The sequence below is a fragment of the Perca flavescens genome, chromosome 20, assembly GCF_004354835.1.
Source record: "Perca flavescens isolate YP-PL-M2 chromosome 20, PFLA_1.0, whole genome shotgun sequence".
NCBI classification, from domain to species: Eukaryota; Metazoa; Chordata; class Actinopteri; order Perciformes; family Percidae; genus Perca; species Perca flavescens.
Window position 1 is genome coordinate 27,540,017 of NC_041350.1, and position 27,550 is coordinate 27,567,566.

Here is a 27,550-nt window from a genome sequence, read left to right on the forward strand (position 1 = left end):
ACAATTGAATCGGGCTTTGAGGTTGATTTGATTACTGGGGGCAATCGGAAGTAGAATATTAATGCTTATTAAATCACAGGCTGGAACAGAAGCTTCGACAGAAACGGGATTATGTAAGAGCTTGTCTGGAAAGTTCCTGTAAGCTCAGTCACTCCAGACAATCTTTAGAGTTCATGCCCAACTCAGCAGTATTGGTCCTAGCCGGCAGCGCCCTTATCCAAACAAGATTTAAACTTCTCCAGTGATTTATCTGTGCGAGTGCTGCAGTGCCGCAGTAATGCACGTACCTCCGTTTGAACTGGTAGAGAGTATAGCCCATCCATAATGTCCCGAGCATCAGCAGGAGGCAGAGGACGGGCCTCTCTCGAGTGCACTGGATGATGGATTCAGGGAGGGCGTTGAGTGCTAACCCAGCCGCCACCTCGCTCCGGTTCCCCCCGAGCAGGTCTGCACCCTGAGGGAAGGTCTCTATGCTTCCGTTAGCCAGCGTCGGGGCGTGGTAGTACCTTTGAAAGACTAAAGTCAAATCCACAGGTTTTAGTTCAACTGAGAAACCCCACACATAACAGCTAATATAGCAACATAGGCAGATTTTTTAGCCAAGCTAGCGGGCTAGGGATGGGAATATTAGCCAGTTGGCTGGTCCACACCTTCGATCCAGACTGAAATATGTCAATAATTATTAGACAGATTGCCATGGAATGTTGTGAAGACATTCATGGTGACCAAGTGTGAATCCTAATGAGTTTGGCGATAGCCTGACTTTTCCTCTAGCGCTACCTGCACATTTGTATTATTGTGTGAAATGTCCAGACTACTAATACATAACTACTAATATTTGTCTCCTAATCAGCGCACATGGTTTGATACCAAGTACTACAAATCTACATCCCCAAAATCCCACAAGAAATCTTCTATGTGACTGTACATCAAACAAGAACAAACAGCCTTAAAAGCATTTTACATTGTTTATGCAGCAATCAGCACAGAAACACAACGAAGATACTACATTTAGATAAAATGTTGGATAAGGAGACTTGGGCGACAAGGACTGTAAACTCTGCAGGAAGAGCTGGAGGAGAGGGAACCTCATAAAAGTGAGATAAGCCTGAGCTGAGTTTTGGCTCTGCACTCAAATCTCATCAAGTGGATCATAAAACGTACTCACTCAAGGTACCCAGCACTATCTTACCTACAGTTTTTGGACATTTGGCTCAAACACAGTAAATTACAAACATGTTTAAGCTAGGGCTTTCAAAATTAAGGGTTTTAAATTGTGTCAGTATTACCAAGTAATGTTCCATTCAGGTCTATGTGCCCATCTGTTGTTGCTTGATGGGCTTGAGTTTGCCATATTATGCTTTTCAGTAGATTTTTTTGAGCATACAGTACCTTCAAGGTTATTCTGCAGAGTATTCTAGACAGTCTTTGTCATTGTTTTTTATCTTTATCTGGAATCGGTCCGCTGAAAACAGTCCTGACACCCACATCAGATATACAGTATAAACAACCCACCAGTCACAATGTGGCTCTGCCCCTTTAGCGAGCATCATGTTGAAGGTTGGGACGTTAAACTCTGTAGAGTGCTTTTACAACTATTTTAAATAAGAAGAACCTTGTCTACAGGAGTGCCACACAAGTAGAAATAATTCCGCTCATCACTTCCATTGGGGAGTGTGTGCCGCGACCTGCATGCTGCTCCCTCCACAGGCCTTTTCATCATCCAGGAAAAAAGTTATTGCAAAATATTTTGGATGACAAGTGTCAACAAAATGGCATAGGTTAATGTTATGGTAATGGCATAGGAGCTCGGAGCGCATTTTACAAATGGTTTCTGAAAATTGAACTACTATGCCGGCAACATTGCATTCAAAATAAATTACACTCTGCTATCCTCATCTTATTTTTGGGAAATTAAATTGTGTAAAATATTTATGATATACTAAGATGAGGTGCGGTAAAGGCAGGGGTGGTGTAATATGGCTGCAGGCTGGGTTGGAAATCTGGATTGATTAATTTAGTGCATAATATCACTCTAATGTGTGAACTAATGTGTCTCTTCTGATTTCCCACCACCAAACTATCTAGACGCCTCAGTTTCTTACTCTTGGCCAGACAAAATGCTCACTTGTTAGGGGTTCGACCAGCTTATTAAAGTTGTTGATTATTACGTCTTGGTTGTCTGAGAATCTGTTTGTTGTGTTTCATGTAGGGATGTCAATCAATCAATTAAAATACTTAAACACGATTAATAGCATTATTATCCATAATTAACTTGCGAATAATTCCAAATTAACTGCACATTTTCATCCATTTTAAATGTACTTTAAAAGGGATATTTTTCTAGTTTTTAATGCTCTTAACATGGGAGCGGACAAATCAGCTTGCTTTATGCAAATCTTTATTATTATTGAAAAAAAAAAGAAAAAAAAGAATAATCTCAAAGGTACTGTATGCTCAGAAAATCTACTGAAAGCAAAATATGGCAAACTCAAGCCCATTGAGCAACAAAAAATGGGCACATTGACCTGAATGGAACATAGGCCTTTTTCACAGCAGATATGTTGACATGTCATAGTAGGAAAAGCACAGGTGTATTCAAACCCATTAATGATGGCTGCATTCCACTTAGGAGAGACCCTGGTATTGTGCATGCTGACTCACTGAAATATCTTACTCGGATACTTGATGGAATTGAGCCATCGTTAAGTTTATCAATCTCAGCTGTGCTTTTCCTACTATGACAAGTCAACATGTCTGCTGTGAAAAAGGTCCATTACTTGGTAATACTGACACAATGTATTGTCCCACTTTACGCTCGGAAAGATTAACTAAACATCACATTTTTGTAAGCAGATCAACACAAAACAATGGACATTGTGCATTTGTGCTATCGCTGTTGAAAGTTTGTTGCTTGAAGAGTTGTCTCCGTTGCAAACTATCCAGCGTGGCCTGCCTTTGGTTACTCTGCATCAGCCGTGTGCTTGGCCAGCAAGTGGTATTAGAGACTCAACGTACTACGGTGGTAACTCAGTTCACATCGACAGCACATGCAAAAAACTTGGGGAGAGAACCATCTGGAAGGAGCCTTGTAGACACCAGACCCTTCTCAGTTGTAACTGAGAGTGGGTATATAACAATCTCAAATTTGCCAGAAGTTAGTCAGGGTTTTCCCAGACTAATCTGGAAGGGCTTTGAAACTTAACTTTTTAATCAAAAGACCCTTTTCTTTATCCATTTCTGTTCAAGGTTAGTTTCTGCTAGCTACCCACAACCTTAACTGCTGCAGTGCTTCCTGATTTCCCAAACTACGTAGCAGCCCAAGGCCCAAATCACAGAATGTGCATGTGGTAAAAACAAATGGTGGCGTTACAAGGAATTTGAGTTATTTTCACGTTCATTTTGATATCCCTAATATCATGGTCTATTTTCAGGGAATTAACTATCTGGCATCACAATAACATTCCAAAAACATGGTTTGTTCTTCAATAAGCACTACATTTGAAGAGATTCTTCTGAATGACAGTATGTATTTGCAGGATGACAATGACACTGGAAAAATATATTTGAGAGGTTTTACTTTAATGGACTAAATAATCAGTTGAAGAGATCAGTTGACGATCCGTCAACAAATAATTCAGGAAAGCCATATCAATTAGTGAGCTGCACACTTAAATTATAATGTAAAAAAGTGTGTATAAAAAGTGTGTATAATCGACATGTATATGTTGATTATTTTGGGGGATTTTAAGTTTTGCTGTCTCGGCGTGATTGGCTTTTTTAAAAACATCAGACATGAGTTTGAGGCTGACACGCTGCCAAGACAGGACTGGTGGTGGCTCTGACAGCAGGTATGACGCTAGCGTTAGCATTGGTTCCAAGCGTTTGATTTGCACAGACAAAATGTCAGTAATGTGGCAGGAAAACAGCAATGTGAGACTGTGAAATCCGTGAAGTAGGAACAAAGAAAAAGAGAGATCTGCCACGTGTTTGGGAACTTACTTTTGACTGTGCCTTTCACTGCATCCACAACAAATGCGATGGAAATAAACAGTGCAATGACCTCCTCTGTGGACCTGGAGAAACACAGAAAACATTACAAACGTGACATTCGAGGTTGTTGTGGTAATGTGCATGCATATATATATATATAAAATAATGTGTTACAAAACTTGATTGATATAAACTGTGTTCATGTTAAAAAAAATGTTAACAAAAAAACTAAAATTGAAATTAAAATAGTAGTGTGTCAAATTCTAGTTTGCATGCATGTGTTTTCATGATTTTTCTTTTAAACAAAAATGATTCTACAGCATTAGTCAACGTAAACAGAACTGAATTAAACTAAATACTATCAATCACCTTAATTGTCGCAACATCAAATGAATATCAAGTAACGCAAAGTAAAAAATTGTATATATGTTTAAACACAAAAAAGTCAAAGTAAGAGTAAAAACAAATGTATTAAAGACAATAAAATATATATATATATAATATTTAGAACCTGACAGCGTATATTTTTTCTTCCTCACAGAGTTTAGTTGAGAGAGGGCAGAGTATAACAGAGATTTAGCTAAAGTGACTCTGGAAAGGGAAGCGGAAGGAAAAGATCTAAAACTGTGGATGTGTGGGAGCTGGGAGGGGAGCTGTCACACAGGATGCGTGCTTTGAAAACGGTTTGTTGCACAAAACAGACTTTTCTGTTGCGTGCCAGTAATTCTGCTGCAGACACTGACATGACCACCCGTTTTCTGTTTGACAGAGAGGAAAGCCCACCAACAGATACAAAATAAAAGTAAGAATTGCTCCTTTACATTTTATTTGACTGCAAACGAAAACAATGAAAGAGAGTTGAATATGAAAAAGTGTATGAGAAATACCTTTTGAAGAGCTTCATGAGCAGGCTGACATTGAAGATCCCTCCCAGGATGAGGAAGAGGCAGTTCCACAGACCGATGCAGGCATAGAAAGCTGGGAAGTCCAGGTTGTAGTCGTCACAGATTCCTCGGATCACTGCACGCGTACACAAACACACATACATAGATAGGAAAATGAACACGGATCATAAAACATCAATAGTCCAGAATACTCATCTTCAATATGTATGAAACATACTGTTATACAGTTTAAAATGATCCACCGCTTACACTGGACCAAGGTTAAGCTATCACAGTTTACACCCAATATAGACCCTATGTGTGATTGCTGCAAGCTACACCAAGCTACTCTAATTCACATGTTTTGGGATTGTCATAAGTTGTTTGATTATTGGAAACTGATATTTGATATGCTTTCCAGAACCACTGGAAAGAATATCGGTTTGTAACGCATTGTTTGGAGTGGTGACGCAAAACTTTGTTTTAAATAATAATAAACTAAGACTTCTGTCGTTTGCCACATTGATAGCCCGATGACAAATCTTGATCAGGTGGAAAGATTGTAATCCCAACGTTTGCGCAGTAGGTAAGGGACATGCTGTATTTTATTAAATTAGAGAAAATAAGGTATTCTGTCAAGGGGTCGGCTGACAAATTCATCTTGATATGGCAACCCTTCCTTAGTCGCCTTGATGCTTTAGCCCCTGATGACTTTATGGCTGAGTAAAGATTTCGGTACATGCAGCTAGCAGTGTTGGATGTGTAGTACTGAACCGTCTGCTGATTATATCATGGCATTGTTTATTGATCTTTTTTTTTATTTCCTGTGCTGTCCATATGCGTGTTAGTGTCAATGTAAATAACTTGAGTTCATGTTTTGTAGATCTTGGTTTGTTTATTTACTTTTGTTACCTTATTTCATTTATTATTTCTTTACTGTTTTTATTTTCAATATTGCTTAGGTTGATTACCCTCTGATGTTTTTATGGGTGGGGGGAGGGGGGTGGGTATATACAAGCCCAATGGGCCCTCATGGTGAATTGTTCATTTGTTGTTACAAAACTTATATAAACTATGTTCAAAATAAAACATCAATAGTCCTTATTGGCAATTAGGTCTGGATCCAAATACCTGAGTATTCGTTCGATGGATAGGTATTCGATTTTCAATTTTGGGATCTGAATATTATATATTACAAAAAACTTGCATGCAGGCTGAAATTCAATGTGGTGTTTAAGCTTGCTAAATGTCCACAAGACGCTGGCTAATTAATGAAGCGCTATGTCGGTAAGACAGTCCGGTAAAAACGCAGGTCTTTCCATTTGTTTTGAATGCCTGCGGCAAAAAAGTAAGTCCGTATCAACTTTTGGAGAAAAGCAACCCGACGTCACCCTGCTGTGGACAATCATGTAACGTTAACCGGCAATCAAACTCGTCAGTCGCGGCGTGCGAGTCCCGTAACCTTTAGCAATGTGCTCCTACAACCTCACAACTGTTTGTATTTAACTCTCGTCGATTGACGGATTCTTTGCTTCTTTTGCTAATGTCGATGAGTCAGCGGTCAACATGTCGCCCCCTTGACATTGAACACTCGTGTGTCAACTTGGTTGTGATGTTCACAGAGACAGTAGCACGATCGCTGGTCTAATCTGTGTCATTTTAGAATACAGAAACAAGAAGAAATGCCTTTTTTTTTCAAGTTTCATAAAAATTCAATCAGTGCCTGGGAAATTGTATGTGGCGGTCAAACAAACACACAAACAATGAGTCAACAGAAGGAGCCTGATCGATGTTTATTTAATGAATAAAATAAAAAAAAACTAGGTTAATAAGGAACTGTGCTGTATTGATCATCTTTTTGTAATATTTTTGCTACTGCTACTTGCTACGTAATTACAGATTTCTACTTCAGCTACTGTATTTCTACATCCGCGCGCACGCACGCACACACACACACACACACACACACACACACACACACGCACACACACACACACACACACACGGGGAAAATCAAGCGCATTTTATTCAAAACATGAAAAGGAATTGTAATGGGTTTTATAAAACCATAACAATTTAGTTGTAATGTCGAGCAGATTTGTGCACAGATGAGTTACAACTTTACAAACAAGCCTTTGTTCTGCTCAGACACACTGCTGGAAATGTACTATAATTACCTCCATGAGAATATGCTTAGCACAATTCTAACCCATTTACTTCAAAGACCATCACACCACAAACCCAACAAACAGCTTTGGTATTAAAACTACATCTTGGCATTGTTGCTGCTTTTCCTCATCATTCCGCAGCTTCCAGCCATCAAGATCGTTTAAAATCCAACCAACAAAACACTGCTGTTGGGTAAAAACCATATAAGGGATCTCACAACTGAATATAAAGTTTTCACGTTTGTGTATGCGTATTGCCTGACCGGTAGGCCCCTGAAACCAACCATTACACAACATCAGTGAGCAAAAAATAAATAAATTCCTGAAGTTTTTGGAGATATGTGCCTTTTGCTTGACTGCACCGGGAACACTCATTAGGGGCATATGTGTGAACAAACAGCTAAATACCTCCAACGGTGGTGTTCTCTGGTAAAAGAGGGAGGCAGGGGGGGACTTAAGAGTTTCTAGCTGCTGTGTCACACGGTTAGATGCCTCTTTCTCTTGATTTTTGATGTAATCTTCTTAGTACGCCACCCACCCCCAGCCTCCTTTTTCAAATCGGCCATAGGCAGAAACTGTAAAAAAGATAAGTGCATTTTGGCTGAGCTGAATGAAAGAGGAAGCCTACCACTGATGAAGATGGCGAGGGGAGCTGTGGTTAGGGGGATGACTAGAGGAGAGCCGGCGAACAGCGAGTAGATGACCCCGCCGATGCTTTGGCCGATGATGGTCTTCCGAACATCTGGACAGAGAGGACGCACACAGAGAAGACTCAGGAGCAAGTACTGATGTGTACTAATTAATGTGCATACATGTCTGCAAGGATTTTCTGTGGAGCTGAACAGAAGCTGAAGTAAATTAGATCTTTTAAACAGGGAACCTTAATATGATGCAAAGACTTTAAAGAGCCCCTATTATGTGTTTTTGGTGTCTTAAAGTGTGTTATATTGTGTATGTACTAGATGTATAAATTATAAAAAAAAAAAACACATTTCACTCCAAATTGAGCTCTTTCTCCCACAGACAGCACTATTTCTCAACTGCCTGAAAACGGCTCGTTCAAATTCCTGTCTGAAATTCCTCAATTAGTGATGTCACTGATTGAGAATACCATATGTGCTCCCCATAGGTGCTGCCTGAGCAAGCACAGCCCGTCCAGTGGCTTGTTTGAATTTACAACGGTGCTTCTGCAAAATAGTCTCGGGAAAGAACTTGTTTTGGTGGTGTACGTTCAAAAGTAGTTTTAGTCGTGCAACAGAAAACTCAGATTGGACAGATAGTCTAGCTAGCTGTCTGGATTTACCCTGCAGAGATCTGAGGAGCAGTTAACCATAGTCCTCACAAATCCACCGGAGTTTAGAACGCCGACACTAAGAAAGAGGAAGGTGACGGACATCTGGCCGAAATGAGGGACATCCGGCGGAATTTCTGCGGCACCTGAGCAATAACGGAAGTGGAACGTCGTTGATATAGACCGTAATTTGGCTGACCAATCACAACAGAGTGGGCTAGCCGACCAATCAGCAGACTGGGCTTTTCAGGAAGGCGGGCCAAGAACTCAGACAGGTGGAGACACTGCAGCAATGGGCAGTATGAGAAACATGTTTTTTAACATCAAAGCATGTAAGCCTATTCTAGTAGACCCCAAGGGTACAAATATGACCCTGAAACGTAGTATAATAGGGGCTCTTTAACTTATTTTAAAGCTACACTAAGTAATATTTCTATACAATGCTAAATGACATGACTACTTGTACCCAACTCTGCGGACAAAACAAACAGGAGAGAAAAGTGTGCACGTTCTCATACCTATCTCACCACGTGTGCTCTCGTCATTGAGGGAGCCGAAAGCGATGGCAGGGAGGAGGATGGCAATGTAGAGGAAGATGGCTGTGGTCATGTACTTCAGCAAGGTTTTATTACTGCCAACTATACCTGAGGGGAGACAAACACATGAGTCACATTCACCTCATAATGGAGCGGAGGAGGCTCATCGCTTTAATTTCAAAGCGACACAAACATTAACAGAGTTCATCGTTCAGTGGCTCTACAATATGGAACATCCAGTATCAGTATGTACAGAAAGACTATTCTACACAGGCTCACACTACATACTGCCCTTTTTAAATATTTAGCAATTTGTTTTGGTTTTGATCGATCCATTGTTATGTAAGAGCAGTTATGGCTTTCATCCAAATGATGGATAACTCATTTTGGAATAAAGCACTTTAATTGGGCTCTAATGTGATCACAGTGATTTTGGTCCTGTGACCTTCATCAGATGATCATTATCTGATGACACTCACAAGACTGTGGTATCTTGATTTTGTTACAGACCGATGAATGGGTTTGGATTATATGACATGACAAAGGACTGAAAGAGAACAGCCGAGAAGCTAGAAAACTCTGCTCTCCTAAATTGCACTTTATATTTTATTTATTTAATATATATATATATATATATATATATATATATATATATATATATATATATATATTCTCTTTTGGAAAAAAACTAATTCTAAAGGTCAAGCAGCATGTGTACATTTGTTTGACTGACACCAGAAACCTTTTAACACATTTGCTGATAGACAGAATGATTTGATGACTCAATAAAACCACCAGTCGGCTGAGATTGCAAAGGGAATGTGTAGGGTAATGTCCATGTCTGATGGCTCGGGAAATTACAATAATATTGGACGCTAACGGGAACATATGGGAGCGGGAAGACATTTGAGTCATTTTAGCAGAGACAACCCTAGATGTGACCCAGATGGAGCACAGATGTATCCGAGGCAAAGGGTGACAGACAAATGAGGAGCTGCCAGAGGCGCCCCGGTGTGCGATAATAAGGAAGATGATTCACTCTCGCTACAAGTCCAGGTCCAGCTTACCATCTGTGAAGTCAGAGGGGTAGAAAGGCAGTCGGCGGCAGAAGTCCTCATAAATCCCCCGGCCGACTTTGAAAAAATCTTGACACTGTGGACAGACGGGAAAATGTTAGACACACAGCCCGGCTTCAGTATCGGCAGCAGCAGTTTGCAGATATGCCAGTGTGTGCCATCTACAGGCAAGGAAAGTAATAACGGCTGCAAATTTGACACTTGTCAACGGCCTGCAGCCGTTGAGTGCTACAACTGAGGTGTTTTTCTTTTTATAGATGCTGTTTGTGTTTGAGATCGTATTTGCTTATACTCTCGCCAAAATGCAACCTAGGGTCTTTTTGTGAATGTACCTGAGTCAAACTTTCGTTTAAAAGCATAATTAGGATGGAAACGCCACTTTTAAGATTGACTGTATTCTCGTTTTGGGTCAAATGGCCTTTTGAATGGGAGTGCTAGGGGCACTACTATGATGGCATCAAAATCACTATTTTTAAAACATTAAGAAGGCTCGACACAACATGAAACTTTGCTCCAAGTATCACCAGGGGCTCTACACATGAACTCCAGCATTAAGAACACGGTTTGTGTGAACAGTTAACTTCATTTAATATTGTATGTGGCGTTTTCTTTTGCGGGTTGCAAATGTTCTGCCAAAACAAGTCCCTTCCTGAGACTATTTTGCAGAGCCACCGTCGCTGCGTCCGGGGCTTAGCGCCACCCAAGACTTTTTTTCTCCTATCCTGGAATGTGTGTGTGGTCTAGCCAGACCTTACTCCATAGTGCTGTGAAGATAGAGCTGGCAATGCAAGACTTCTTAGACAGTGACTGCACAACTTGGCAAGGCTGGGACAAAAAATAAATAAAAAATTGGCCCTGGCATTTTTGGCCCAGGCGACCCACACCCAATGTGATTAGTCAGACACATTCCCTGAGACAGTCCTCTTAAAATATGTGTGCATTCTATGATATGAGTTGCCTAGTGTTCAGCGTTCATATGATGGTTTTGGATCCTTCAAATTAATTAATTCTTAGAGTTATGATTTGTATATGTATGGTATGTTTATTTTTTTATTATTGATATTTGATATTGTATTGCCATTATTGTTATTATTACTATTTTGCTTAATATTGGCTTAGCAACTTTTAAAAACTGTTTACTGTTAATTTTAACTATTGTAAGATTCATACTTTGGACAAACGTGTCTGCTAAATACAATAACCATAACCCTTCCCAAAAGCTACAATAAAACAAAGTAGTAAATGCCCTGGAAAAGAGCACCAATACAAGAGAAGCTAATTAAGCCATTCAAGGAACACTGATGCTTGTATCAACATTGATTTTATAGATCACAGATTTTTCAGCTACCCAACAGGCTAACCGCTAGCATTTTCAACGTAAGCTTAAGCAGTTAGGTTACCTGACAGCCACTAACTTTAATGTTACAGCCAAACTGCTAGTGGTCGTTATGACGTGAGGCGCACATAACGCACGCTCGCACACACACACACACACACACACACACACACACACACACACACACACACACACACACACACACACACACACACACACACACACACACACACACACACACCCTCCCTGAGACTCCCTGTTAATCTGCCTACTCCTTAACACGTCGTCAACTACTCTCTCTTCCATCTTTTCCTCACTCGCTTCCATGGCCCTGTCATGGTCACTCCCCTCCCCCTCAGCTTCTTCGCTGTCATGTTGTTGTTTCTGCTTCTCTGTATAGCCAGCAACCTCTCCTCCTCCTCCTCGGCTTCAGGTAATGCTGATGTTGAAGCAGCTACTACAGCCCCAATTCCCAAACATTTTGAGGCATGTAGATTCTTAATCTTTTTCTCCCGTAATTCTCTGCACCTCCCTTGCGCTTTGGTGGTCATTTGTCCATTTTAACGTGGATGCTAAACTTCCAGCATAAGCATAACTATTACAGCTCGTGTGTCAGGGCCAGGAGGCGTTGCCATAGTGGGAGTCGTAAATTTGCAGCCGGGAGTGGAGAAGGGGGTTCCTGGATTTGATTGGGTCAGGACAGTGCCAATAAATAAAATTAACCAATGGGCCACTGTCAGTTCTTTATGGGATAGCACGGCCAAAAAATAATAATAATTTTACACTTTCTTCCATCCTGCTCTCTCAGCTAAGACACTGGTGGTTCCACAGGAGGCTTTCTCAAAGCTGATTTGAATCATCAAATTTAACAAGATGGTCCGGGAAAAGCTTCAACTGCGTAATCCAAAACAAAGTAAGCAGTTCAGCAAGACCACATTTACATGTGCATTTATTAAAGATCCCTGCGTTCCCAGAATGATCAGGAATGACGGAGAGATGACAGCAACGGCGAGGGATAGAAGATTTAGTGTATTTTTAGAGACGTCAAAGGGAGGACAGTAGGGAAAGAGCCACGTGATTCACAAGGAGACACGCTTCTCAAAAAGATGAGCTTTCAGGTTACAGAAGATGTGCAGTCCTGACTGAGCTTATTAAGCAAATTATCCAATTACCCAATGTTTCATTTTCTTGTTGAACATAGCATTACGCAATAAAGATGGAACGAGGTGATGAGTGTGTGTGTGCGTGTGAGTAAGAAAAGCCCTTAGGAAAATCATTCCTGCCTCATTTGTCATCTAAAAAACTTTTGACGTTTTTTGGCAGAACAAAGCAATTTACCTCAACGTAAACAACCTGAAAACAAACAACAGCATCAACATCTCTTCCCATCTCCCTAAGTGGGCTGGCTAGTTTTATGAAGCCACACACGCTTGTTCAACAAGAACTGTTCATCCATTAAATCCCTATACATCATGGAATCATTTATTATTACAAGTGTGTGTGTATTCTGTGTGTGTATTCTGTGTGTGTGTGTGTGTGTGTGTGTGTGTGTGTGTGTGTGTGTGTGTGTGTGTGTGTGTGTGTGTGTGTGTGTGTGTGTGCGTGTGCGTGCGGCCTGATCACCCGTTTTTGGCTCAGGTTTGATAAACAAAAGTCTCAGAGAGGAATTACTGTCCACCTGTTTGCCATTCGTTGTGAACGGTCGATAGAGAGAGGCAACGGGGAGGAAAAACATAAAAACACAACGATTTGGCCTCGTTTTTCAAAGTATAGCAAAGTGGTGTGTTCTTGCGGGTGGTCTGATTTTCAATTGCGGATGTGGAGATGGTGGGCTCACATTTTCTCCCTCATTTTATCATTTTCTGTTTCCTCTTGGTTTCACCTGCTCTCTCGCTCTCTCTCCCCATCTACCATCCCCGTCTTTCCCCCTTTCTGTCTCTCTCCATATATATCGCTTATTCACTGAGTGGCACTGAGCCTTTCAAGCCCTGGGATAAACACCTCACAAAATCCTTCGCTATAAAAAAAAAAAAAAAAAAAAAAAAAAAAAAAAAAAAAAAAAAACACAAGGGAAAATGTCTGGGAGCCCTGGCCTGTCAACGGCAACATTAGCAGGAGATGTTGGTCTGTGGCATTGAGCAGAGCCCCTCTGGAGGGGTGTGTGTGTGTGTGTGTGTGTGTATACATGCACGTGTAGCTAAGGGGTGGGGAGTTCTGACAGGACTGTGAGAGATGTAAGGTCATTTGCCCACTGAGGAGGCCTGGCAGGAGTTGATGCTGATTGATTAGGGGGAGAGAAAAGATGGAGGAGTCAAGCCAGCCGAGCGAGGAGGAGAGGCGGAGGAGGAGGTTGGGGGCTTGAAATGGAGAAGGATATGGAAGGCGGATTTTTAAAAGGAAAAAAAAAGAAAAAAGGTTGAAAAGTGTAAATGGATGTGCATAGTTTAACTTCTCTACAGAGCACTGTCGAGAAATGAGATGACGAAAAGTAAGTAAAAGGTGAGGGAGGAAGATAGGATGAGAAGCATTTGGGGAAAATACCTCCTCCAGTCTAACATGGAGAGGAAAATTAGTGAGTGCTAACCAATCACAAGCCTCACCTCATAGCCCTGGGAATGACTCACAATGCCATCATATGAATACATGCTGCTTCAAAATGTGTGGAAATGTGTCTAACTGCCTAAAAGGTTGTACACACTGGATTACACACACACACACACACACACACACACACACACACACACACACACACACACACACACACACACACACACACACACACACACACACACACACACCCTGCTGCCCACCTTGAGGGGCTTGTGACTGCGGGGGTCGGTCTCCTCCTTCCCCAGAGCGGTGGGCAGCTGGTTGGTTGCCGTCAGCTGGTGCCTCTGTAACACCAACGCCTCCTTAAACTCCTCCTGCGTCTTGGTCTCCAGCAGCTTCTGCCTGAAGGAGATGTCAGAGAAGAGGGTGGCGAACGTCCTGCCCAGCTCCATCGCTGTCTTGGTGCTTTTCTGTGGGAGAGCGTTTGGTGAAGTGGTTGTGCATTAAAAGAATGCAAGAATCAAGGTTGTTTTGTTTTTGTTACACCTGTGTTAAACCAGTGGAAACAAGCTGTCATAACAACACTGACATATTATCACCTTATGGATATGGCAAACTTCAGCAAACGGTTCATTTTTACGCATCAGGCGGACACAGAGCAACATTAGCATTCATTTGGAGTTGTGTTTGTGTCATGGTAATAATGTCCTGGGAGGCTCTGGGATAGTGTGCCAGCAAAGCCTTGTAAGCCAGGTGGTGATGGTACAAACATAGCCGGGCTCAGTGTGTACGGCAGCAGATGCAGCAAACAGAGTAACTAAAGCCTTTAAGCTTTCTCACAGTGGTAACTGAATGTTAACCAGAGCTGAGAGAATCCTGGATCTTGATTTATCTGAAGGCTCTGTCGGCGTAAAGTACCTCCAGTCAGAATATAGGTTTGAGAGGCTGTGTGCATTGACAATTTGACATAAATGCAAACTTCTGCATGTGGACAAATTATGGCTGTCACATGATTGTCTATAATTAACTGGCAATTAATTGCAAATTAATCCCACATTTTATTTCTGTTCAAAATGAACTTTAAAAGGGATATTTTTTAATGTTTTAATGCTCTCAACATGGGAGTGAACAAATCTGCTTGCTTTATGCAAATGTTTATTATTATTGCAACAATCCAAAACAATGACGAATACTGTCTAGAATATTCTCCAGAATAACCCTGAAAAGGTACTGTATGTTCAGAAAATCCGCTGAAAGCATAAGGTGGCAAACTCAAGCCCATCAAGCAACAACAGATGGGCACATTAACATATTATCCAGCGTGGTGGGCCTCGGGTTCTCAGCAAGTGGTGTTGGGACACTGGACGTACTCTGGCAGTAACTCAGTCACATCTACAGTAACATTACATGCAAATAACTTCAGTCTTGTGGAGAGAACCATCTGGAAGGGCTTTGAAACTCAACATGCCTTTCCAAAGACCCTTTTCTTTACCCACTTCTGCTCAAGGAGCTTTGTTTCTGCTAACGTTAGCCATCCACATTGTTACTGCTGCACTGCTTTCTGATTTCCTACGGAGCGGCCCGAGGCCCAAATCACAGAACTCGTTATTATCGCTTAATTTTGAAAGCCACAAGACAAATAAAAAAAAATTTGACCTGATGATGGCGCTAGATGAAAAGTCAGGAGATGATCAGAGTGAGAAGAATTCATCCCGAGGGGAAAATGAATGTCTGAACTAAATTTCATGACAATCCATCACATAGCTGTCGAGACATTTCACTCAAAACAGAAAATGTCAACCCCATGGTGCCACTAGAGGATCACCAAAGTCATTGAAATACATCTACTGGGAACCATAAATTCTTTTGTCTATTCAATGTTGAGTTTTGAGAATTTTGACCTGCCGCTGGCCCTAAAGGAAACATCAAGGGAACAACATATTCGGTAGAATTCATCCTTTTGGTTCGAAGGCAACTACTGGACTGGAATAATGATTGTGTAAAAAAGAGACACAGTGAGTAACTCTGTGGGCAGCTTGTCTGACTAGCAAAGGAGCTTGAGGAGTATCTTTCAGGGCAACAGCACATGCATGTGTGGCTCTGCGCTTTCAGGTATGCGTTTTACTGAGTAAATGAGAAACAGAGCATTTTTTAAGAAAGGTCATGTCTGTTCAGCTCATTCATGCTGGGTAAAGAAAAGGAGGAGGAAAAAAAGCCACAAATGCTGTGAAGCTCTTTAAATGGAGCGTGATGGAAATGGTCCACCTGTACACACACTAGATTACATACATTTGTCAACTAAAGGAATTTCTATTACCATTATCATCATGCCCCTTCAAAGATTTTTTCTTGTAGAACCAGTTGCCATCAGGGATAATTGAGACATAACAGTGCTTTAAGTTTACTTGGGACTTTGATTAATGTCTCTGAAAATGCCATTAGTGGTTGTGATTGCTACCTGTAGGACTGGCAAGGAGGGCGATTGAAGCATCGGAGAAAGATGCACAAACACAAAGCAGGGCTCATGGGAAAAAAGATTTAGAAACCAAACAAACAGAAAAAATAATGTAGCTGAGGCACTGCTGATTGCCAGGGTCACTCCAACCCCCTGGCATGAAGAAATCCCTTTTTTTCCAGCAGAGAGGGGGTTAAGGATTGGAGGTTTCCATCGGAAGAGAGGCAACAATCAGTGCCCTCTGAGACGGGAGAGTGAAGTGTGTCGGTGCATGTATGTGTGTGTGTTGAAAGCTCAGGACCAAGCAGCGGAGGACAGGAGGGTTGAGTGGTTTGATGGGAAGTAGAAAGAGTTCATGTTTTGATGGGAGAGAAGGGTATTACAGGACATGTGGCACTCTCCATCGGATACAGAAAGCTCTTCAGAGCTGAAGAAAACAGCCCTGCTGCACACAACAGTGACCCGAAAGGTTCAGCCAACAGGACACTCGTGCCCACACAAAACACTGTGAGGGCTATGGATTAAATTCAGTTCAACAGGCAGTTGGCAGCTTAACAGCAATATCAGTAGCACTTGCAGTATTGTAGTGAATTAAAATATAAAAAGCAAGACAAATTGATTGTAAATGACTTTAAAGAGACAAGATAGATTCAGGTTTTTTGAAGTGGGGTTCTACATGGTACTTATCCATAGTCAGTGTATTGATGACAGATTAGATGGCAGCCGGAACCAGTCTGGAGAAGCAGGCAGGAGTACTGAAACATAAGTTAGGCAATGTACTGCTGTGGATGGGTCCCCAGCAAAATGTAGCCACCTAAAAAAGGCCCACCCAAAAAAAAAGAATATCAGTTTAAGTGTCTGCTGTATTTAGAATACAGTATTTTCACCGCTTTAGCTTGCCATTAGACAGGCCTCTCTGACAGGGAACTAAAGTCGTTCAAAGCCACCAGACTCAGTTGATCAAAAGAGTAAATTTAACTCGCAGAACACTGAAGTTGTTGGTCTGCTGCTGACTCGATAGGTTAGTTTGTTATTGTTTGACTTTAATGAATCCGAACTAACCCTTCAAAAAAATTCACACAATAACACAAACAAACTAACCGATCGAGGCAGCAGTAGAGCAGCAACTCCCGTGTTCTGCGAGCTAAAATGACTGTTTTTGTCAAAGGAGTCCGGTGGCTTTGAAGAGAGCAGAGATGTATATAATGGCTTCAGTTCCCCCATCGAAAAGGGAAGTCTGACATGAAATCAAACCTTCATTGAACATTTTTTTCATTTATTCAACTTGTGATTAAAGGGGATGATATTCTTTGTTGACACTACTTGCATCTATAGTGAGAAGTCAGATGCCGCATCAGCCAATGCTTTCTTAAGCCAATCAGGTCTTGAAGTAGTGTTAATTTCGTCAGACGAGACGAGACTAAATATGTTCGTCAACGACCTTTTTTTCCATGACTAAGACGAGACGATGACGAGACTGCGCCAATGTCCACAAACGCTGACTAAGACTAAATTAGCATGCATTATTGTTGACGAAAAAAAGACGAGACTAAAATGTTTTGCATAAAATAAAAACTAAGATAAAATCTCTCTTCATTTTTGTCTACAATTGTCTCTACTTTTTCATCATGAGATAGAATATTCAGCTGTTACCAGACCCGGTGCTACGGCACCGACAGGTGCCCTAATGACCGTTATCTACCGGACCGAATAGCAACGCAGATTTTGGTGACACTTAAATGCCTGCGCTTCTCTCTTATGCTCCTAATTGGACGTTAGAGTCAACCAAAACATCGCTGCATGGGGTGCTAGTTAACACTACACTTGGCAGCAGGTAACGTTAGCATACCGTTAACTAGTTAACACTACACTTGGCAGCAGGTAAAGTTAGCATACCGTTAGCTAGTTAACACTACACTTGGCAGCAGGTAAAGTTAGCATACCGTTAACTAGTTAACACTACACATGGCAGCAGGTAAAGTTAGCATACCGTTAGCTAGTTAACACTACACTTGGCAGCAGGTAAAGTTAGCATACCGTTAGCTAGTTAACACTACACTTGGCAGCAGGTAAAGTTAGCATACCGTTAGCTAGTTAACACTACACTTGGCAGCAGGTAACGTTAGCCTACCGTTAGCTAGCAGTTGGAGTAAACACGGTTACAATGCTGACCGCTAAACGGTGTAAATGTTTGTCTCTATTTCACTGTGTAGGATTCCAACACTGAGACGTACGACAGTCTGCAGCTGCCGTTGTCTGAAAAACAACACATATGTTGCGTTCACTTGAAATACGCCTCGCCAGTTTCGTGCTGCATTTATTTTATTGTAAAATATCATTTTCCCATGCAGTGGTTGTTTTTGTCGTTTACTGGTGAAATAAGGAAGAGGCTCAATATTTATATAACTTTATATAATTTATTTATTTTTATAACTATTTGACTGAAATGGTTATCAGAAATAATTTATTTAAAAAAAGACAAATGTTTTGACTAAAACTTGACTAAAATGGCGAGTCTTTTAGTCGACTAAAACTTGACTAAGATACCTTGAGTTCTCTTTTGACTAAAACTAGACTAAAATGATGAGACTTTTAGTCAACTAAAACTTGACTAACAAAACTTTTTGGCACTAGACTAAGCCTAAATTAAAAATAGGTGACAAAATTAACACTATCTTGAAGCACATGACTTCACTTGAGAAAACTAACTTTCTCCTCCTGAGGTTTGTCTTTCTGTTATTATTGTACACTAATAATAACTTTAATTTTCAATCCATCAGTGTTTTTGTGCATTATTTTAGGTTTGTTTGAGTGCTTGCCGACAATTCCCACGATACTGACAGCAAGGTTAAGCGGTGAAAATATTGTAAATATAGCATACATTTAGATGTCTAAAATGTGTTTAGCTGCTGACCCTTTCCACAGCAGGACATTGCTTAGTTTCCGTGTCAGTACTCCTGCCTGCTTCTAAAACATGGGGTTGTGCCGACTGCCATCCGCTGTAGCTCATACACTGAGTATGGAGAAGTACCTCATGCAACCACGCTTCAAAATATCCGAGCTATCCCGTTAAAAATTAAAATCCATACTCAAATGAGAAAAAAACCCTTAAGAATATTTCCTTTAAAGCTGGCCACTCTTTTGAAAAATTATGCCGGAGGTGGTTTTTTAAATAAAAACAAAAAATAATACAAAATAATAATACAAAAATCTAATTAGAAATGTTATTTTAAAACTACCATTTGCAGCCCAGACATTCTGTGGTTTAATTGTTTAATGATTTCTTGTTACTTTAATTACTGTGCCACATAATCAGTAGCTCGTTTGTGTTTTCTCCCCACTTGTCCTTTTACTTTAAATTACAGAAAACATTGTCTCAGCTGTCATCGTCACAACAGGGCCTTGTTTTTAACACGTGGTAATTAGTATTTTCTTGCAGCAAGAAACACAGCAGGTCTTTGGAAGCACAGAGACATAAAACCCTGTTAAAAAAAAAAATCAGTCAAACTAATCTGGGCAAAAGCAGAAAATGGTGATCCTTATTCATTCAATAGTTTCAGTCAGAACTGAGCTTGCCTTTAAGAAATCTAAACTTAATTGGACTCAGGACAGGCGGCTGACTGAATTTGCATAAGCAGACTAATTTGAAAAAATCTGAAAAAGAGCTGCAACTGTTGAACTAAATATACATTTCCTTTTAAAGAAAGTAGCTGAAAGCAGAGCAGGAGGGTATGTAAATGATGAATTAGTTGTGCTATGGCAGCAAAATGCTTACATTGAGCATATGGCGAGTTGGACTTTACTAATACCCATAGCCCTACAGCTAACAAAGATGAGAGGAAAGAATGACAGTGGAAATGATAAGAAAAATCTCTTCACAGCACATTATCAGTGATTAACTGAAGGAATTAACAAATGAATAAAGAGGAATATTTTAGTTAGACGAGTCGTAGTTGCAACTTCAGTCAGCAACAACACAGCACAAATTCAGTACATAATATAAAGAATAGAAGAAAACATACATAACATGAATGAAATATGAACAAATGTAACAAACAAGTGGCAAAAAAAAAAAAAAAAAAAAAGCCTCCGTAATCCACCAAAGTCAGATAAATCCCAGGTAAGATTTGCTCCCTCTGGGGGCAGCAGTTACCATTTTGAGTGGAGCCAGGATCAGGATGACATAGCGGACCTCGCAGCAGTTCTCCCCCCAGTTTTGCGGCCTCTCCAGACGGGAGATGCACACATGACGCCTCTGGAGATGCTTCACGTTGCAGCTGGAGTGGAGAGGGAGAAGGAGGAAGGTTTTAACAAATGTCGATGCTTCACCTCACCGCCAGCGCCCTTTGTTTTCATAGATTAACCTCTCTTTCTGCAGCAACAGGTAGACCGTATCTCACTCACACACACACCTAAATGCATGTGCACATACACAAATGTATGGCAAAGGCACTCCCACACAAAGGCACTCCCACACAATTCATATAGTTCTATCAGTTGGGATAAAGTGCATTTTAAAACAAAAAATATTTTTTAAATAGCATTTTTATAAAGATACTACTTCATACTACTTCAGATTGCTTGTTTTGTCCAAGCAACAGTCTCACACCCCAAAATATTAAATTTGACTTAAACTAAAGAAGATAATTCTTTTATATAATATAATTGCATTTGAGAAGCTGTATTTTTTGGGTATTTTGGCTTGATAAATGAATACAAACAATCAATTAACAAAATTATTATCATTATTTGGTTGATCAAACACTTGAACAATTGATTAATTGCGTCAACTCGCGCCGACACGCATGCACAAAAACATTACAGCTTACAGGATGCAGAGCCAGGACTGCTGGTACTGGATCCCGGTAGCGGTGGCTGTCACTCCCTGGATGGTCTCTGACAGTAGGTGCACTGCAGGGGAAAGGTCAGAGGTCAAACACAAGTTAGCTGAAATCGACCTCAAATCCAGTTTGATCCTCACATGCTCTCATTTTCCCGCCACACAGCGTTGAACTCCTCCTAGCACCAGCAACCCACGGCAGCCGACTGCAACAATCCTGAAACGTGTAGTTAGGGCTGGGCGATAAGGAGAAAATCTGATCTCACGATTTTCTTGTCATAATACATCGATGATATTGTAGGGTGGACAATTGGTGGTTTCACAAAATGATTTTAGGATGAGATTTTAGATAACTTATCAATAATGTGGTAAACAGTTTCAAGTGAAATTATAGAGAAGAAAAGAAATTCTGAAAAAAAAAAATATACTGACTAGGTTTACATGCATGCACAAAAATAATGTGATGTTAAAACAAATCTGCAATTCTTCAAATGATATTCCCTCAAAATGTTTTACAACAGATTTTCTGAGAAAATTGACTTAGTATGTGCTTGTTATTATCAATTTCGACAACATAATTGTATATCATGATATCTCGATATGTGATTTAATCACGATGTGATTGCACCGAAAGACAATAAATTATCATATTGAATTATTGCCCAGCCCTACGTGTAGTTTCAATCTGAAATATTGATGTGTTTAAATTAAAACCTGGGTCTGATTTCTTTAACCAGCCTAATGGTGTCAGCCAAAATGCCTAAAACGTTTAACAGAGGTCTAGAGCCTTGATCTGCTGCGCCAAGCCTCTCAATATGATGTCTACATCAGAAGTGTCTAACGAGCTTGCCTTCTGCTGTAGACTGGAATCTACTGTGTGCAAACACCACACCACGATAAACTAATGACGGTGTCCACCCGACCCCAGAAAACATCAACGCTTATGTTCACAGATTTAAAAAACTAAACACAATTCATTATGCTGCCATGTTTACACGGTGCAAATCATTAAACATGGGCAACTAGGGACACCGCTGAAAGCGGCTCGCTGCTTCCTAATAAGAGGAATCTCCCTTTCCGACTTCTCACGCTGAGAGTGATGAATAATAGTGTTTTGGGGGATATTCTTCAGCAGCCCCGACTACCCCTAACCACTGGATAAGATTCTGCGTGCTTCAGCTTGCAATGTTCTCTACCACTCATCAGTACTGAGCATACTACAGGGTGGAAATGTTTTGTATCGTGAGCAGCGGGGACAATCATTTCCATATCACTCGGATTTTCTCTGCCAGTGGTTTCTCCTTTTTTTTCCGTCGGTTTTTGTCTCTCTCTCCATCACTCTCCCCCTTTCTCTCTCGCTGCCATGCCGCGTCTCATCAATAAGGTATCCTCCATTCATGCCAGAATATGATGGGCGTCACCATGACAACAGTATCACAGTGCTCAAGGAGTGAGAGAGCCAGGATGGGAGAATCAGAGAGAGAGAGAGGGGGGAACAGACCAGGGAGAGAGAAATAAGAGAGAGCATGTAGAAAGAGGAAGAGTAGAAGAAAGGATGAAAAGAAGCTTGTAGAGAAAGAGGAGGGAAAAAAGCTGACATTTGGGGTGGGGAGAGATTCAGAGAGGTGGGAGGAAAAGAAGAATCAGGGGGAGACCGAAAGAGAAAAATAAAAGAAAGGAGAGGGACAGGAAGAGAGGGAATGGGAGGAGACATGCAGAGAGGGAAACCGAGAGAGGGGGAAAATGCAAGCAGAAACAGGGGCAAAGAAGGACCAAGGGAATGAAAAAAAAAAATAATACAAAAAACAAAAGTGACAAACAAGAAGGGAAATGAGAGTGGGACTAGATGAAAAGAAGAGTGAGAGGGAGGGAAGGGACAGAGAAGTAAAGGAGATGGACTGGGATTCAATTCAATTAATAGCAGTAAGCCTGACAGCCATGTAATAATCACAAACCAGCCAATCTCTCATTGACGTCAGGGAGGAGAGGAGGGGAGAGATGGAAAGAGAGAGACATGCAAACAGAACAAAAGAAAATTAAAAGATAAAGAGAGGGGGGGAAAGAAGACCGATGTTTCATGGAAGACGGAGGAGGTAGACGATGTTCAGGGGTATCTGTGGTCTTCCATACCAACTGACGAGATGACCAATGTCCGACCATCCAAGAGAAGCTAATTGCTCACTGCTAGCCTTCGTATTATCACCACCTCCATATTTCTTTTTTTAGAGACAAAATGTCTTTTCTAAGTGAGAGCGATTGCTTCAGTGTTGGGAGTAGTTCAACAGCCAGAGCAATGAATACCGTCCGTGTTCAGAGTCGAATGTCGCCATTACTAAACGTGGGAAGCTTCGACAGAATGATTACTGAATTGTAAAAGGTCTAGAGTTGTGAATTCATGGCAGCAGCACTTTCTGATTTTGTGACTAATGTATTTTGCATCCTTTACTTTCCATGCATAGGGGGTTCTCTGTGTACTTCTTAAACATATATATAAAACAAATCCAAATAGATTCATAAGATAGGATGATATGATAATGTGTTGTTACTTTACTAAATTCTGTAATTGAATGATTCCTAACAAACTGTAATTAAAACTCAGAAAAAAAGGATTATTTCATTTTGTGTGTGAAGTGTTTATAATACATAATTTATCAAGATTATTGAACGTGGTTTTGCATCTATTTGCCATAATGAAGCTTTGCTTTAGTCGAGGCAGAGGAAGAGGACTAAAGTTGCCCTTGCATTAGCTAAATGGTGTCAGTTTGGCTACCAGCTGACTAACCTGACACTCCCCACTGTGAAGAAGTGGTCAGATCGGATTTCTACCAAAATGTACTTGCGCGGTGTGTCAAAAAGCAGAAGGGACAGGGAGTAGTGTGGGTAGAGATGTACACATGGGTAGATGCATAGGCTGTATAAGACTTACACAGGCGATCCAAAGGTTTTGGCTTCACTTATACTGTAAGTGGAGCCAAAACATCTGGATAGCCGCCTGGTGGCTGGCTGCACCCCCAAAATACACGTCAAATAATTTTTTCCCTAAAGATGGTTTCTGTCATTTTAGGTAGTTCTGCTCTCACAGATGTTGGTTCAAGTGTTCGTTTCTCTGATAAGTTTGTTTTTTATTAGTTATTTGTTGCCATAAAAACGAGGTGAAACGTCATGACTGTCGTGGCTCCACCACTCAATCAATACTGCACAGACTCATGCTCCAAAATTACAGGACGTATCGTACTGGATATTTTAGTTTCACTTTTGTATAGCGGGAAGAAGTGGGGACGTGTTGTTTGATTTTATATACATTCTACGGTTGGATACATAAACTACGTGAGCTAGCACAGCTTGTGGGCAAACAACAGCAGTCCACAAAGCTGTACATAATACAGCTTCTAATCAAACATAACATACATACAGTACATATTGTCATAAATCTGTCACTCACTATACCCAAGAAGTGCCCCCTTTTCTCTGCTGCTTATATTATTTTGGTGTGCATTTATTAAAAGATCCCCTACAGACATGTTAGGTTTCTACCGCTTCTCCCTCAAAACACACAATCTATGAATATTTTAATATTCATTTCAATAGTTTAACTACTGGACACAAGATGTCTCCATCATCAGTGTATGTGCACTGGAGGTTTCAAGTATCCACAGCTCTCTTGTGAAAGTTGCATACTGGATCATGATTTGCTTCCAAACTTGGTGTATGTAACTTAAGATTTGAGTTGAGCTCAGAGAAACTCAAACTAAACTACTTGGTTAGTTTAGGAAAAGACTGTGGTTTGGGTTAAAATAATTACGTTACCTATGTGATGTGGGTTAAGTGCGTTATGTCAAGACGCAAGTTCAGTTCCTTTTGCTTTAATCCAAAAAAGTCAGCGTTGACTTTTAGTATCACACAGGACACGAACAGCAATCTCTTTGTTTCTTTGACACGTACATCCACCCGACCCCCGACTGATCTCATAAAGTGTCGTATGTTTGACACTCTAATTCGTATGCCATTTTGCCGTGTTATCAAGATGCATAATCGCTTTTTTGCGTGTTTATCAACGCCATTCAGCCGCCATTGACCTACATTACATGTGAATTTTCAGCGTAGCGAGTAGTATGGAGGAGGTTGGTTTGTTGGTTGGGGTGGCAGATGGGTAAAACACAGGACTTTCACCCAGGAGAGCGGGGATAGCGTCCCGCGTGCTGTGTTTTTCAACCATTTTTTTATCATTTATTTTACGCCTTCCCCAATTGTTTCTTTCCTAAACCCAACCGTTTATTGTTTTCCTAAGCGTGTGACGTTGTTCACCGTCTAGTTTTTGTCGTTGTTTTCGTGGCGACGCCACGTGGTGTGTATGTTTACATCCACTGTATACAGCGCAGACATATACATGGATAGCTCAAAATGCGTACAGATAACACACCATTTGGATTTAGGAAAGTGGCGTGTATGTTTACGCAAAGTCATGATGCCATGTTGCTCCTCCCTAAGTGGACCTCTTTCTTTACTCCCGTTATGAATACTACTGCCACTAGGGGAGCCCTGCACATGCAAAACTAATGCTGGAGGGGTAAGTGAAGCGTCGTAGTGTGACACGCAGGGCCAATGACCAAGCTGCTGTTTTTGACGAGGTGGGAGTGGACAGAGCCTTACGAGTTTGCAAGCCAAAAGTTCAGTCAGATTGAACTCGGTCCTCATTAAAAAAAATAAAAATGGAGAGCTCAAACTGGTGCGATTTTGTTTTTACTTGGCTGATATCCTCATGCCAACATTGCTCCCTCCACCACCCCAACCTGCTTTGTACATGTCCATGATCACGTGTGGGACATTGTGAATACATCACCCGCTGAGGTGAACAAACCTTACTGGGTGTTAAGAGTGTGTGAGAAAGGGTTGCTGATGTGATCAAGTGGGAGACTAATTAAGACATGCACATTTGATGCTTGTCAGTTATGCAAAGGTTTCGGCACCGTTTCGTCAGCTTTTGGTATGCAGTTTCCATACACAGAAAAGAAGACAAAAAAAAAAAAAAAATATATATATATCACAGATGCTCATACGCAGCATATCACATACGCAGCATATCAAATGTGACAAACTTCAATGGAAAAGTGATGAAAAAATATGAGGACGGCAAGACTGGATGGCTGTATTGGCCCCTTTGATCTTTCTGGATTCTTGGGGAATTCTTTAACTGCATTATTCACATGATTGGGTTGGGGGGGAGGGAGGGAACAGATGGCAATTTCTGTAATCCAGTATGTCACAAATAAGAGAGACGAATCAATAAACATGCTAGCAGTCAAAAAACTGATGTTAATAGTTCTTTTGGCTGATGTGCCAGTCAAACATCAGCAACAGAAACTCTACAGAGATACATGCTCATTCATTATGCTCAGAAGTGACCTCAATAAAGCCTTCTCATCTTATGCTGCCTTAAAGATTAACTGTGATCTCAACCATCGGTAGACCTGCCAACACACACACACACACACACACACACACACACACACACACACACACACACACACACACACACACACACACACACACAAATGATTGGTTTCCTTCAAAGTGTGGATTGTGGAGGGCACACAGAAGGTCATTAAAACACAGTAAGGATTCATACAGCAGTGGCAGATGAAACACTGTAGATATCCATCATAGCCAATCACCATGCAGCACAAATACGTATGATGTCACATAGCAATGAGAGGGCCACTAGGACTGGGTCAATGGTGAAACCTTGTTATCGAGAAAGGTTGTAAATTCTAATCTTGTATGCGCTTGCATAACAGCAAATTACATTAATGGTAAATACACCGACGGCCTACATGGATACAATATCACAGTCAAGTGCTGCACATATGAAAAGCTTAATTCTAATTATATAACCAGTTCAAAAAACAAATCATAAATCTCCAGAACATGCCAAGGACTAACTCTGTTGCCAAATCATTTTGTTACTTTAAACTCAAAGAATTCACACAGAACCAGCAGCTTTTCTTCTTTACGGGAGAAAGAACTTCTAAGGTTATCGGACAATGAGTCCGCGGGATGGAGAGGGCGTTGATTTGAGTGGCAGCTGGAGAGGCATCGATATCTGTGACACGGGAGGGATTGCTGGTTTCTGTAATCATTTGATGACTCAATGGATCGACCCAGTCCCAAGTGTGGAGTGGAACACAAACGGCACACTGATGGTGATTGGTACAGAAGCAAACCACTGATTGCAGCCTCATGGCGGCTGACATTTTCATCAAATTAGCACAGCTTACCGTCATCAAAGAAAACGAAACTTTGAGATTTGTCTGCATGGGGAGAAGGAGGGAGAAAAACCAAGAGGAGAAACCAGAGAGTCAGTTCAGTCATCTTTTCAGATCAATGGGCGACCAGTATCTTTGATTTTACGCTCACACACACG

At 40.9% G+C, this 27,550-nt stretch overlaps 1 protein-coding gene across 4 annotated transcripts in view; it reads right to left on the bottom strand.

Annotated features, from left to right (window-relative positions):
- slc4a11 (solute carrier family 4 member 11) overlaps positions 1–27,550 on the bottom strand; it is a 146,262-nt gene that overhangs the window by 18,142 nt on the left and 100,570 nt on the right. For all 4 annotated transcript variants that reach the window (XM_028565928.1, XM_028565930.1, XM_028565931.1 and 1 more), the window contains exons 6-14: positions 21,119–21,200; positions 20,443–20,566; positions 14,095–14,304; positions 9,940–10,024; positions 8,855–8,980; positions 7,674–7,787; positions 4,881–5,013; positions 4,003–4,076; positions 288–516 (exon numbers count right to left, since the gene is read on the bottom strand). In XM_028565928.1, the coding sequence (XP_028421729.1) occupies positions 288–516; positions 4,003–4,076; positions 4,881–5,013; positions 7,674–7,787; positions 8,855–8,980; positions 9,940–10,024; positions 14,095–14,304; positions 20,443–20,566; positions 21,119–21,200 (1,177 nt within the window). The remainder of the gene's footprint in view (positions 1–287; positions 517–4,002; positions 4,077–4,880; positions 5,014–7,673; positions 7,788–8,854; positions 8,981–9,939; positions 10,025–14,094; positions 14,305–20,442; positions 20,567–21,118; positions 21,201–27,550) is intronic.